General features: G+C 46.9%; 1 protein-coding gene across 3 annotated transcripts; it reads right to left on the reverse strand.

Annotated features, from left to right (window-relative positions):
* Nucleotides 1–213: 213 nt before the first annotated feature.
* LIPH (lipase H) lies at nt 214–13123 on the reverse strand. 3 transcript variants are annotated; one of them, XM_009089272.4, is made up of 10 exons: nt 12911–13121; nt 8184–8551; nt 7397–7505; nt 7217–7318; nt 6180–6269; nt 4935–5102; nt 4077–4172; nt 3084–3195; nt 1961–2134; nt 214–455 (listed from the first exon to the last, which is right to left on the reverse strand). In XM_009089272.4, the coding sequence occupies exons 1-10, from the start codon at nt 12960–12962 to the stop codon at nt 383–385; spliced, it is 1344 nt and encodes a 447-aa protein (XP_009087520.1). In that variant the 5' UTR covers nt 12963–13121; the 3' UTR covers nt 214–382. The 3 variants fall into 3 exon arrangements, with proteins under 3 accessions (XP_009087520.1, XP_018768691.1, XP_018768692.1); XM_018913146.3 differs by lacking the exon at nt 6180–6269 and having other exon boundaries at nt 12911–13123; XM_018913147.3 differs by lacking the exon at nt 1961–2134 and having other exon boundaries at nt 12911–13122.
* Nucleotides 13124–13148: the final 25 nt, after the last annotated feature.

The raw sequence follows: 13148 nt of genomic DNA on the forward strand, positions 1-13148 counted from the left end.
GCCCTCAGCGCCCCGACCGGGTGCGCAGGCGCGGCCTCTGTGAGGGGCGGGGCCGCAGCTCGTGGTGGCGGGCGTGGGCTGGTGGGGTGTTAGTGCGGCTTGCTGACACCTGCTGCTCCTAAGTGCTCCCAGCTAGCTCAGCCGCGGACACACGCTTTAAATCCCCGTTTGAAACCCTCGCTTTAAGCCCCTCTTTTAAAGCCACTCTTTAAAGCCATGTGCCGCCATGGTTTTATTGCCACTCTCCCAGCCCGTTTGTACACTGCGTGCAGAGCAGGTCCCGCTGCTCGGCCCCCACAGAAGGGGCCCGGGGCCCCCCAGGTGAGTCCCCACACGGCGGGGAAATGTCCGGGCACAGCGTCCTCGGGACTCGGCTCCTGCTTCAGCATGGGATAGGCTTGAAGGTTTTCTGGGTGTTCTCATTCAGGACCAGGTCGTATCGGCACAGCTGGGGTCTGTGTGAAAACACGGCCAAAAGTGAAAAAACGGCACTTTTTTTCTGTACTCTCCCCACCTGCTGGAGACCTACATAAAATAAGTCATCTTCTCAAGAGAACTGGCTCCAAGTCCACCTGAAGTGAGGTTGGCTTTAAGTCAGGGGTACCTTGAACATTTTACCGTTCTGTTGTACATTATTTTTTGCTCGTGGAAAAAAAGGATCTCAAAAAATCTAGCAAACAAACAGGCACTGGCTGCAGAGTCTATGGTTCCCTTTAAGCCAGTCCACAGGTCCAGGTCCTTCCAGCCCACCTGCCTGTTCCTGCCACTTCCCTGCTCCAGGCATGAGAAATTCTGCCACTGCTCTGACCAAACATAGATCTGGTATGGAGCTAGTTCAGCCAAAAAAACTGAGGAAATACTTGGGCTTTCACTGGGGAAATATGAACATTAGCCCTGTGTAGTGGGTTGAGCAACAGGGAACGGGAGAGGGCAGGACATCCCTCCCTGTTGCAGTAACTGATTAGACGATGTGTTGAAGGTTCTGAACTGTGTTTATGGCCTGTGGCAGCCCCTCATCGGGGAGAGACAGCATCCTGTGATTAAATATTAGGGCATTTGTGTCTGCTTTTTAAAAGACTAAATGTGTATCTGGCACTGGCAGTGACTGTGGAGGTGGGGGACAGGAGGCAGGGAGTGGCAGCAAGGGAGAGCTGCAGGACCTTGTTTAGGATAAGGGTAGCAGAGCTCATGAAATGCAAAGAAGCATGCTCTGCAGCTCTGTATGTCTGTTTGCTTCACCTTCCTGACCCTTTGATCTTCCAGCCTTGTTTTAAGCCAAACTCAAAGCATGGTGTGGTGTCCACAGTGTCCTTGCACACAGGGTCAGAGTAAAAGATTCTGTGCTTGCTGAGCTCAGGCAGAGCTCCAAACCTCCAGAGGTGGGAAGCTTAGGGGGAGGACAGCAGAGCAGACAGAGGCTAATGAGGTGATAGAAATCTCATCAGCTGTGTCTTGATAGGTACCCCCTGATGTTGTGGGTACCAGCCAGGGCTTTGGGGCAAAGCAGCCAGCAGCTCCCACTTGCTGGAATTCCAGGAGTAAATTAATCTCCCTGCTTCACTAGCCATACAAATTGACTGGGATATAAAATGTGTATTTGGGGCTGAACATCTGTTCTTCAAAGAGTGCTGCATTTCCCTCCATCCTAGAGCTCAGGCCTGGGCAGCTTCCCAAAGGTAATTTTCCTGACCAAAGGTTAAGGTGTCAGGCCTCATCAGAGTCACATCACATGTGACATGTTCCCAGTGCAATAAGACAGCCTCTGTGTTCAAGTAAGTATTCAGCTGTGGAATTGCATTAAAGAGGAATTTATTCCCAAGATACGTGTATGTGAATTACCAAATGTTAAATAAATCTAATTCTTCTGCACATACTCAGCCAGGCCAGGAATCTGGGAGATTCTTTTACTTCTCTCCAGTCTGCACCAACAGAAGTGGTTTGTTTGTAAACATCTGCTCACCTTTCTGGGTTTGTCAGTGAGTGGAACCTCATTTGGAGAATCCTGAGTTTGAATTTTGGGCCAATGACAGATCCTGTGGAAAATGTCAAGGAAATTCTTTCCACATTTTCAAGATCCTGGTCGAACCCAATGAGCAAAGTGATTAGTTTGTACTGCTGGAAGGTGGCAGCTTCTCTAAAGGTAAAGCAGACGAGAGAGAGTGTCAGAGAGTCAGCAAGAGAACAGCACTGGGTTTAATGTAGTCACTGTAATATTAGAAACAGGCTGGGGGAAGAGGCCTGAGCTTGTGATTGGTTTCTGATTTACAGGAAATGGGTATGGATTCGGGTCTCCAGGTGTCAACGTGCTCAGCCACTTCTGCCCTCAGTTTTTTTGGGTGGAAGTGGGGACACAGAGGTTGGATGCCATTTGGTCCCAAACCAGAATTTTCACTGTGATTCTGCTTTGATCCCAAGTGGGCTGGAGCCATGTGATATTTGTACCTGGCTGTCTGTGCAGGCCTGAGCACTGAGTCATTTTGAGATACGCATGAAATCTGCACTGCCCTTGGTGTGGGATCAATGCTGATTGCTCCAGTGCAAGCAGATATCAGATATGCCTGAGGGAATATGCACTTAGAGAAACTTGGGAAAACTAGTTGTGCAGGTTTGTTTGGCTGAAGTGTAGTTCAGATCAATCTGGAATTTGCATGTCACATAAACACCTTTAATTTGTCTCTTTGAGTGGAATGAATTGATTTTGGATGTGTTTGGATATTCAGGCCCAGGTTAATCCCCAGCTGTCTTGGGCACTGGGAACTAGAACAGAACACTCCCTGTAAGAGGAAGGAAAGAGGGGGAGATATTTTCCCTCCTGCTTTAGTGGAAGCTTAGGGCAGTTGTGCTGCTGGCTGAGATGGCCCACTTCAGTTCTTAAGATGACAGAGAAGGGCCCAAACCAAAACACTGGGCTGCCAGGGCTTTGTGCTGGGGGAGGCTGTGGAAATCCCTTAGGGCCAGGAAATCCCATGTGCACTAGCAAGAATCAGCAGAGAAACTGGGGGAGGATGTGTCACCTCCTCCCAGATGCAGTTGTACCAAGGGATGCACTAACACTTAGAAAAGCTCAGACCAGTAAGACTTACGGATTAACTTTTGATTCTGCCTTCCTCCCATCTTCATCAGCTAGCACGATGCTGAAGGTGCCTCTCCTGGTGTCTTTGTTCCATGTGATAATATCCACCAGGTAGTGATAGACTGAGGGGAGAGAGGGTGAGTGGGGTTAGACCCTGTGGGCTCAGTCTGCTGTCCAGGCTGTGCACTGGTAGAGGATGGACACAGCCCCTGCAGTTTATCTCAAAAATCCCTCTCTCCTCCCTGTTCTCCATCTCCCTTTGCAGAGATTTCAACCAGAAACACTAGGAGGTGTCAGGAGAGCACTGCAGCAAGGGTTATCCATGCAGGATGGCCTCTCTGTATGGTTCCCAGCATGCTGCCTTTCACTGCCTGCCTTCCTCCTTCACTTCCACACTGTATTTCTTTCTTCAGTCCCCCTCTGAACCCCTCCATTTCTGTTCTTTGTATCTGTCATTTCTGTCACAGAGCAGAATTTTCTGTTCTTTGATCTGTGAGTCTGAATTCACTTGCTGACCAGCACTGGAGCTCAGGCCATAATCCCAGCCCATGCCCTGGTGTGTTGGTAATCACAGGGATGAGATGAAATTTTCACCTTGGTGAAATCACGGATTCTTTTCCTCTCTCTGCACCTCTCACTTTTCTCCAGGGTAGCTTTTTTACCTGAACAGCCTGTCTTTCTTTCTTATTGTTCCCACACACCTCTTACTTTCACAAAAGAATGGTGTGTTCTTTGAAACATGATTTGGGAACTTTTATACTTAATTTGAAAGTTCTCAACCAATTTCCTAGAACTGTAAGCAAGTTGGCTTTCCCAGCACTGGACAGGTTGGCAGATAAAAGAAGGTTATGGCAAGCCACAGATGGACACAATTCCATCCAGCAGCAACTGGAGTTTCTAAAATGCTGGCTATACCACCACCAGCAAATAACTATCTCTGCTTGGCTGCTGCTGACAGAGGCAATGCACAAAGAAAATAATTTCAGAAATCTCAGTCACTTACTGCAAAATGGCTCTTTGTCTGCTGTGTAGAAAAACATACTTGTCACTGGATGGCTCTGTTGTGTTAAATAGCTTTTCCACTCAGAGGCATAATAACCTGCAGGTGCCAGTTTGAAAATGAAACCAAGTTACTGCACAGGTAGATGAGCCACTAAATGGCTGAAAATAAGCAAGTGTTTAATAAATAGTGCATTGTGTGCCAGCTGCCAAGTAGCACTGACACACATCCTCCTGTATGCCTGGTTGCTGTTCAGCACTTTCTTCAAGCTGAGCTTTTTCCACATCTGCTATCCATGGTCAAGGGTTTCATTTTGTAGTGCAGAATGAAAATCATCCCCTTGGCTTTGCCAGTTCTTTTCTGGAAGCGTCAGGTGTTTTAGCATCAACATTTCAGAGCTGCCAGCCTGAGGTTGGGCTGTCACACCCAGGCTGGGGCAGACAAGTCCAGAATTACCTTTGTTCACCCATTCGCCATTCCTTTTTGAGCACAGAGGAATTTGTGGTGCTGGGAATTTACTTGTAAATCTTATTTTAGCAAGAACAGGCCCATGTCCCTCAAACTCTGCAACTGACGGACTTTAATTGACTGTTTCTCTGACTTTAGTGTAAAGATCCCAAGTCTAGTTTTGGCTTTTCTAGTTCTGGATCCTTTACCTGTGCTTTCTGTTCTAGATCATGACATGATGTGATATTACAAGGAACAGGCCTGAGAAACCCCAAAGACCTCAGTGGAAATAACTTTAGTGCTTTTGCAAAGCACCATGTTATGTTAATCCTCCAGCAAAACATCACCCTCCGAGTTCCAGTGCCGACAGGCAGCTCAGTATTCAGGATGGATTGACATTCCCTGGATCCTTACCTAGGATGGGGCATGGCATGGGCCAGAAGGGTTCACAGCTGGTGCATTTGCCATTCCTGTAGTTCCTGTATGAGTTGCAGGGGTATGTGGTGATATTGCAGCTCTGTGTCAGGGAGGACAGGAACAGGAAAACAGACCTCTGGTGGTCACATTTAAAATACTGCAACCCTTAATCATGTACAAGGAAGAAATATTTCATTAGCAATCCTCGTGCCTCAGGACACACCAGTGAACAGTCACTGACCAGTCTGAACCCAACAAATTGCACTGGGGAGCACTGGGCTGTGGCAGAACTGTAGGTGGGCAGCAGCCTCTCCCTGTAAGTGCACTTAGTTCTGCCTGTGTCTGCTTTGCTTTTCCTCTTGTCTTTTTGGTTTTAAAACGTTTGTTTTTGTGGTTGCTGCATTTCCAGAGGATCCAGCTATGGATCAATTTCTGTCTCTGGTGTTCTCTTCTCTCTGAGCTCAGGCCTGACAGCTGAATATTGCTTTTAGCTTTGCACACGACTTTCCATTTTGGTGAAAAAAACTCTTTAGAAAGACATAACTAATAAAATGAGTTGTGGCATGAGCAGCAAAATCAGTGAAGCCTCATTTCCTAGGGATTTTTGGCTCAAGCTGCTCTCCTCTGTAGATTCTCTTGGGTCTGATAAGGGTTGAATTCACAATACTGCATTTCCTTCTGTAAGGTATCTTCTTTACCCAGCTTTCATCAAACCAGTTCTGCTACCAAGCTGAAAGGAAAAAAAACTTTCTTTTGTTCAAGACTAAGGCTGTGCCTTCCAGACTGCACATTCTGTCACTGCCAAGGAAGGTGTCTTTGATTTGGGATAACTGCCTGCTCCACATTCATCTTGAACCTGTTTTCTGAACAGGTCCTTGCCACTGCTTGTCTTTGGGCTTTCGTGTGTCACAAGTAATTAGAAACAAAAAATCCCACACATTTTCTGGACATAGCAACAAAACAAAGGTACACATCTGCCTGATAACTTTTTGCACAGAGGACTAGTCCCACTTGCACTGTGACAGAGGCACAGAGAGGTCACCCTGACTCTCATCTCTGCCTCTTGCAGATCAGCTAAACCCTTGTCACACCAGTGCTGAGAAGAAGTTGCTTCTATGGCTTTCCCAGAATATGGATTTCATGTATTTTCTAAGCAGTGATGATAATTCTCTGGATTTCTCCTCTTTTTCTGGTTGGAAACATTTTGTGAGGGTTTGTGCACTTCAGGGCAGGATTAATTACCAGAGAATATTGTCAGTGGGCAGCCTGGTTGGTCGGTCCCACCGTTGGGATAGAAGTCGATGTGGCCCAGTGCTTCTCCGTAACCCAGTCCTAGCAAAAGGGAATACCAGGGCTTAGGGAGGGAACATTAAATTGTAAAATGCACAAGAAGGAAAAGATAGTAGTTGTTTAGCTCTCAGATGCCTGCTTGTACAGGAATACTAATGTCATCCCTCAGTTTAGACAGCAGGCCAAAGAGCTGTGACCCAGCTGGGTCATTTTAACAATGGTATCAACTATCTAAAATAAGTCTGTGCATGCAACAGTACAAAATGTGGGGGTTTGTGTTACTTGTGTGCAGGAGAGGAAAAGGTATGTGAAACCTGGACGTTGTTGTGCTGCTGAAATCTGACTTCCTGGAAGGGCTGGGAGAAGAAAGGCAGCAATTAGATGGGAAAGCCAAGTGTTAGGGGTAGGGTAGCCATGGGAGCAGCATGGGGGGCTTGGCATCGCTCTGCTGGCCTGGCTGGTGGGTCTGGAAAAGGACAGGGCTGAGGGAGAGTCCAGATTTGCCCTACAGGAAAGTTTAGCTCTTCAGAGGTGGGATGGAGACTGGAAGCATCATGCACGGAAACATGGTTGGGAATAACTGATTTGCTGTGCCTGTCACTGAGCTGTGGGACCAGCTCTGGAAATGCTGTGTGCTTGGATGCAGCCTGACCCTGTGGTGGGATGTTGGTGTGTCCTGCTCTGGCAGGACTGTGCTGCAGGACCTCCTCCACTGGTTCCTAAGGAGGTCCTTGTAAGTCACGGGCCAGGTTATAACTGCTGTGTCAGCAGCACATTTTGGAATGCAAATAAACCAGCAGCTCCTGAGGGAGTGCTGCGGACAGTGTGGGCAGCACAGCGCCCCGGAGGCTCAGTGAGGGAGCCTGCTGTGCTCCTGGGCCAAAGGAGTGAGGACCCCCAGCGCTACTGCCCACCAGCAGCCCCCCTTCTCCCCTTCCCAGTCGCTCTCTGGGTTTCCTTGTGCAGGAGGGAGATGGAATGCCACCTACCGTCGGTGTCAGAGTGAATGACATCCACAAACTGTGCGTCCGTGGGGTCCAGCCTCTCGCTCGGCGCCGTGCCCCTGTACAGGGGGCCCGCGGGGTCAAGGCCTGCAGCACAAAGCCATGGGCGTGGCATCACCTCACTGCCCTTCCTTGAGGAGGGAGGACTGCGGGAGGAAGGCTTACCTGTGATTCTTCCCAGTGTGCCATCAAACATCTGTCCCACAAAGCCAGAGATGTGTGCTCCCAGGCTCACTCCTATCATGTGCATGGAGTCAAGGGATGCTCCATCAATCTGAGATGTAAAAGTACTCATGGTTGTGTGTTTTTGGAAAATTTAAAAAAATCAGGAAGAGGAATGGAACATCTCCCAGTGTTCCACTCTGTGTAGATATTTCCCCTTTGACCATCCCACACTGAATGAGCAGCCAGCATTCCCGTTTAAGGCCTATACCTCAGAGAGCTGTGATGAGAACAGTTCAGGCAATGGTTGTATTTTCCTGGGGCAACGACTACAAGTGTGGACAGGAACCACTGATGGGCCCCAGGAGTAAAATTCCAGTTCCCCCACATGTGGTTCCTGCAAGGAATTAGCAGATCCTAAAGGATTCACCATCATCATTACCTGTGCAACACCTTAGAGGAGCTGTGAAATGTAGCTGATCCCCTTAAGCTGCCTTTGGATATACAGAAAGTGGAAGTAGAGTTTCTGTGTGTGGGAAAACATGTCTGGAGAGCTTTGTACCCAGAAATGCAGAGACTTAGAGTGTAAACTGAATATTACACCAAAATACCATTGTACCAAGTCCAAGGGTAGGAGTTGGCATTGCAGTACACATGCACTTCCAAAAATTAATGTATTCCTTTTTTAGGAGTTTCTATTCCCAGACTTCCTGCTGGTTTAAGCACTTCCTTTGTGCCCTTTCCATACTGTGCCTTAATGACTGTATCGTAGCATCAGCGTCCAACTTACCAACATTTCATCTATAAGTTTCTTCAGAATCTCAGCAACTCTTTTGCACTTCCTGGCAGCATAGCTGTAGATGAGAGTCGTTGCTCCCTGGTTCCAGTCCACAACGATGACGTTCATGTCCTCTACAGAAAGCAGGAGATGCACCAGGTCAGGGATCCAGACTGGGGCAGAGCCTGTGAATCGGTACCCATGGACGATGAAGGTCGTTTTCTTGGTCACATTGAGGTACTTGGAGGCTGTTGAGTGGAGCTCCTCAGCACAGGTTGGGTTCTGCCGGGTGTAGAGCAGCAGCTTCACTTTCAGATCTGTCCCTATCAAAGCATTCCCAAAGCCAAGGGCTGTGAATGCAGGACATGTCTCCTGAGGATCTGAAAGGAGCAGAGTGGCAATTGGAGTTTGGTACCAAGGGGTTTTCTTTAGCCTCTTGTACCTGCCAACCCTGCACAGGGCAGGGAAGTGTGTTGTGAGTTGTCTGAGCTGCTCCTGTCTGGGCTGCTCCTGTTTCCTCTCTCCCTCTCCACTCTCTCATGCTCATGACTGAAGTTACCTTGGAACTTAGGTTTTCTTGCTATGTTGGAGCAAAGAGAGCAATGACACCTTTTTGGAGTAGCATTCTCTGAAACACCATGGCCCTGCTTCCTGTAGCAGCTGGGAGTTGGCAGGGACTCTCTCCAAAAATCGTGTTGGTGTGAGGAAGGTATTACTAAGAGACTAACGGGGGATTGTTGCTGTACTGGTTTGTGAGCACACCCAGGTGCTCTGGACAGGTTCTCTCTGGTATTCACATACTCTTTGAATAGAGACAGACATAATTCTCTCTCCCACAATTTTTCCTGGGGAAGGCAATGAGAAAGCTCAGAGAGAGAAGAGAAAACATTTCTTATCTCTACTTGCTGCTCTTGTTGTTTGGCACATATGGAACATGTTATGGAGATTGTTTACTGAAGAAGGGATTTGTTAATTGGACTCTGGTGGTGATTGTTTGGATTGATTGACCAATTAGGTCAAAGCTGTGTCGTGACTGTCTATAAGGGGTCATGGGTTTTTCTTTAGTATAGAGTTTAGTATAGTATGTAATGTAATATAGTATAGCTTAATAAAGCAATTGAACAGCCTTCTGAATCACTGGAGTCACTGCACGTTATTCCTGGCTGGGGGTCTTCCTGCATTGATAGGTTCTCTGCTAAACAGGTATCCTTGGGGTTGGTTTGTGCCTCCAACCTGGAGCTGCCAAGCTGCAGAGTCTCGCCATGGTGAGGGGCAGCTTGAGGCTTCATTTGTATGTGCAGATGTGGCCTGGTATTCCAGACTGCAAAATGGGGCACTCTTGGGTCTGTGAGATGGTAATTGTGGTTTATACACAGCTGAAGTGTAACTGAATTTTATATAAGTACTGCTCGATGGGATGGCCTGTGCCATTGGAAAGCCTGTCTTTGTTCTTTGCTTTTCCAGCTGAACACCAGCTGAGCCTTCAGAACCCAATACAGTCTCCAATAGGGCACTGGCAGGGAATGGAACAACTGTCTCCAGACAGACACTGCTTAGGAAGGCCCTCCCAGGTTTAGTAGCCTCTTCCTGGCTCACAATCCTTTCCCTCAAATCCTCATAATCTTATTGAAGATCCTTGTGGGGGAGAGTGTCTCTCTCACACATATGTCCTGGGCTGCAGGCTACAGTTCCTAGAGGAATTTCCCTGATCTTTGTTGCTTAAAGGACTGTTCAGTAGGTAGCAGGGTTTAGAAAACCTACAGCTGTAAGGTAATTATGCTCTAGCAAATCTCCAACGCTCTGTGCATTTTAATTTCTGAATGATGAAACTCTCACAGCTTCTATGAGCAACTTTCCCTTTTCTCCTCCTCAGGAAATCAGGAGCATGAGAGTGATATAAATGCTATGTGCCCAGCACATAAAACAATCTGCTCAGTTGCCACAGTTCTGCTAATTACTTTGTAGAAGCCCCAGGAGCTCTAGAAATAAAAGTTAATAGGCTAAAAGGATGTTGCAGTTAAGTCCAACTGAATATTTTTAATTGCTACCATAAATTCAGAAATAAATTTTAACATCTGAAATCCATTGAGTCCTTCCTGTTTAAAGCCTATGGTAACATATGAATGGTGACAGGAGTGGTGGGAAATGAGCCCCCAGCCAGGCACAGTGAAATCAGAGGCCTTTGAATGAAGGTATCCTGCCTCTGCAATGCTTCACTCAAAGCTCCCAGAAGCAGTGTGACTCTGGGCCCTGCTCCCAAGAGGAAAGGTGACCTGGGTGGCTGCCTCCTGGCCTGCTCATTCTTACAGTGCCAAGATGCTCCAGGGAAACAGCAGCAAGAGTTCTGTGACACTGCTCTTGTGGAGATCCCAAAGTAACTAGCAGAGAAAAATTAACATTTTTTGTTCGTGCACACCAGCTCACACGGTGAGACTCAGCGACTGTCCTCTAGGTGCTACTGCAGCATAAAAAAATACAACTATGTGTTTTACTAATAACTAGGCATTGTTTCAGTTATTGTATAGTAGCACTATATAGTGTTGTTAATTATCTTTACTGCCACTGAAGCTGTAGCAATACAGGCAGAAATGCCAGGCAAGAATTGCTTCTATATGGTGCAAGATTGCACTGATTGCTTAATTTTTTTCTGTATCTCCTGCACTGTACTGAGGCTTGCCCAGAGGAGCACTTTGTCATCCGAACAGCCCAAACCTTCTGGTACAGAAGTGCTTTCATAGAGCTGGTCAGCATTTGCTTGTACCTAACACAGGGACTGTATAAAGAGCCTTGTACCAGGTCTGTTAGATTGGTTCCGTTTTGATTAACAAAATTAAATCAGTGCTAATAAGGGGAGGAAACGTGCCAGCTTCTCTTCTGGCAAGCTGGTGTCAATCCCAGCCTCATTCACCATGTGTTCAAAAACTGACACATGAGGAGGGCCAGTTAACCTGGCTTTGCTCTTCCTTCTGCTAAGCACAGTGACTCCTACCCAAATGGCTGGAATTGTCTTTGAAAATCAGGATGATTGGGGCAGGTGGCTTAGTGAGATTTACTCTGCAAGCAAATAAATGAGATAGAAACTTATCCCCTGGCACTGTACTTAACCCATGTCCAACAGGTCACTTCCCTCCAGTAAAGGGGAATGAACATGGCCATTAACCCAGCATCCCTGCCTTAGCTTGCTAGACAGCCTCTGGCAATCCCCATTCTCCTTCTGCTTTATTTTCTGATATGTAAAATAGGAGGCAAACACTGGTTTGCTGGGCAAGATGCTCTGAATCTCTCAGAACCTGCAGCAGGGAGCATAAAAATGTGTTAAATTCATGTACCTGCCAGGGAGCTGGACATGTTTGGTCTCGAGCCTGAGATCAGCCCTCCACGGTGCTATTGCAGGACTGGAGGCATCTTCAAAATAACTTGATTCTGAAGTTATATATATAGATATATTCTGAAGTTATATACTCCCAGGTGGGAGTGTTGCAGGGAGTAGAACAGTCCCAGGCAGACTCCTGGTATTTACTGTAGTCAGTGCTCTTCAGGCCTGCCTTCCCCTGGTGTGTCTCATTCCTTTCTAGGAGATGGTGTTTGGAGGCTTTTGATGCTGATCCTGTGGACAGGCAGGGTTTGCCATGGTTGGCATTCTGGAGCTGTGGTACCGAGCTGTCTGCATGAATAAAGTAGCAGCTGAGGTTTTTACCAGCCTGTCCTCTTGCAAAGGAAAGTTCCAACAGATCACCTCAGTGGGTCAGTGGTCACTTGGCTGGATGTGTGGCTGTCCCAGCTGTGGTCCTTGGGACACACAGCTGTTTGCTCCTCTGCATGGAGCTCAGCTGAGCATGTCACTGCTTCTCTGTCTGCAGGAGCTCTGGCCCACCAGCCCCTGCCACCTTGCCTGGGCTTTGTACAGAGAAGTGTCATCAGACTGGTCTTAACCATCAACAATATCTTTATCCCCCTATAAGCACACTTGACTACCACACCACGAATCTCGAGAGCATTAGTGGTGCAGATTTCCATCACTTTTCCACAGGGAGGGTGTGCCCTCCATTCCTAAACTGGTCCTCAATAGCTCACTGCATTTCACTGATGCCTTTTCACACGTTCTCTTTCCCCACTTCTCATGACTGCATTTCTTACAGAGTCTTAACCAAACAAACCAAGCAAAAGGCGACCCTGAGATTACTCCAGAGGAGCCGATGAAACACAAGTTAGTATTTATAAGAACACTGTTTTTTTTAACCCTGTTTGTTTTCCCTACAAAGCAGAAAGCTGTAACTTACCTTGCTCCCATGTGTATGCTAACACAGGCAGTACATTTGTTTATTGTTCCACAGGTTTGTTCTGGTAGGGCTGTGAGGCTATCAAATGGAGCTTACTGTTCATAAATGGTAATTCATCCTTTGCCTCTGCCATACATGACACCCCTGAGAAGAAATCATTATTCTCTGAAGATTTCAAATGACATTTTCAGTGTCGATGGATAGTACTTATATAAGAGAAATGTTTTCAAAGGGAGGAAAAGATAATAAAAAATAGTTCTGGTTTTCCATTTGGAACTCTTAGAACTGACTACATTCATGTAACCAGTATAATTTGCTTTGCCAAAATAAATAATGCTAGTGAGAAACCCTGTGCAGTAACTGTAAATGCAGAGGGACAGGTACATTCATGTTGCTGTAAAGCACAGAAAATGTGTTATATTTGACAAAAACATTCAAAACAAATGGTTGAGTTCTTACCTGTTTTCACCCCATACAAAAGGCAGATGAACACAACACACAGCCTCAGCATATGGACTTCCACATGGAACTTCTATTGGTAGGAGATTTGAAGGATCCCACAATTTCTCTGGCATGTGTCTGCTGGCTCTGACAGCAGTTTGCTTGGGTTTTTTTCTGCCAGTAACAGTAGGTGTGGTGAAATGAGGAAGTTACCAGCCAAGAAATGAAGACCAGTGAAATGAAGCTTCTTCTTAAT

Source organism: Serinus canaria, chromosome 9 (genome assembly GCF_022539315.1).
Source record: "Serinus canaria isolate serCan28SL12 chromosome 9, serCan2020, whole genome shotgun sequence".
NCBI lineage: Eukaryota > Metazoa > Chordata > Aves > Passeriformes > Fringillidae > Serinus > Serinus canaria.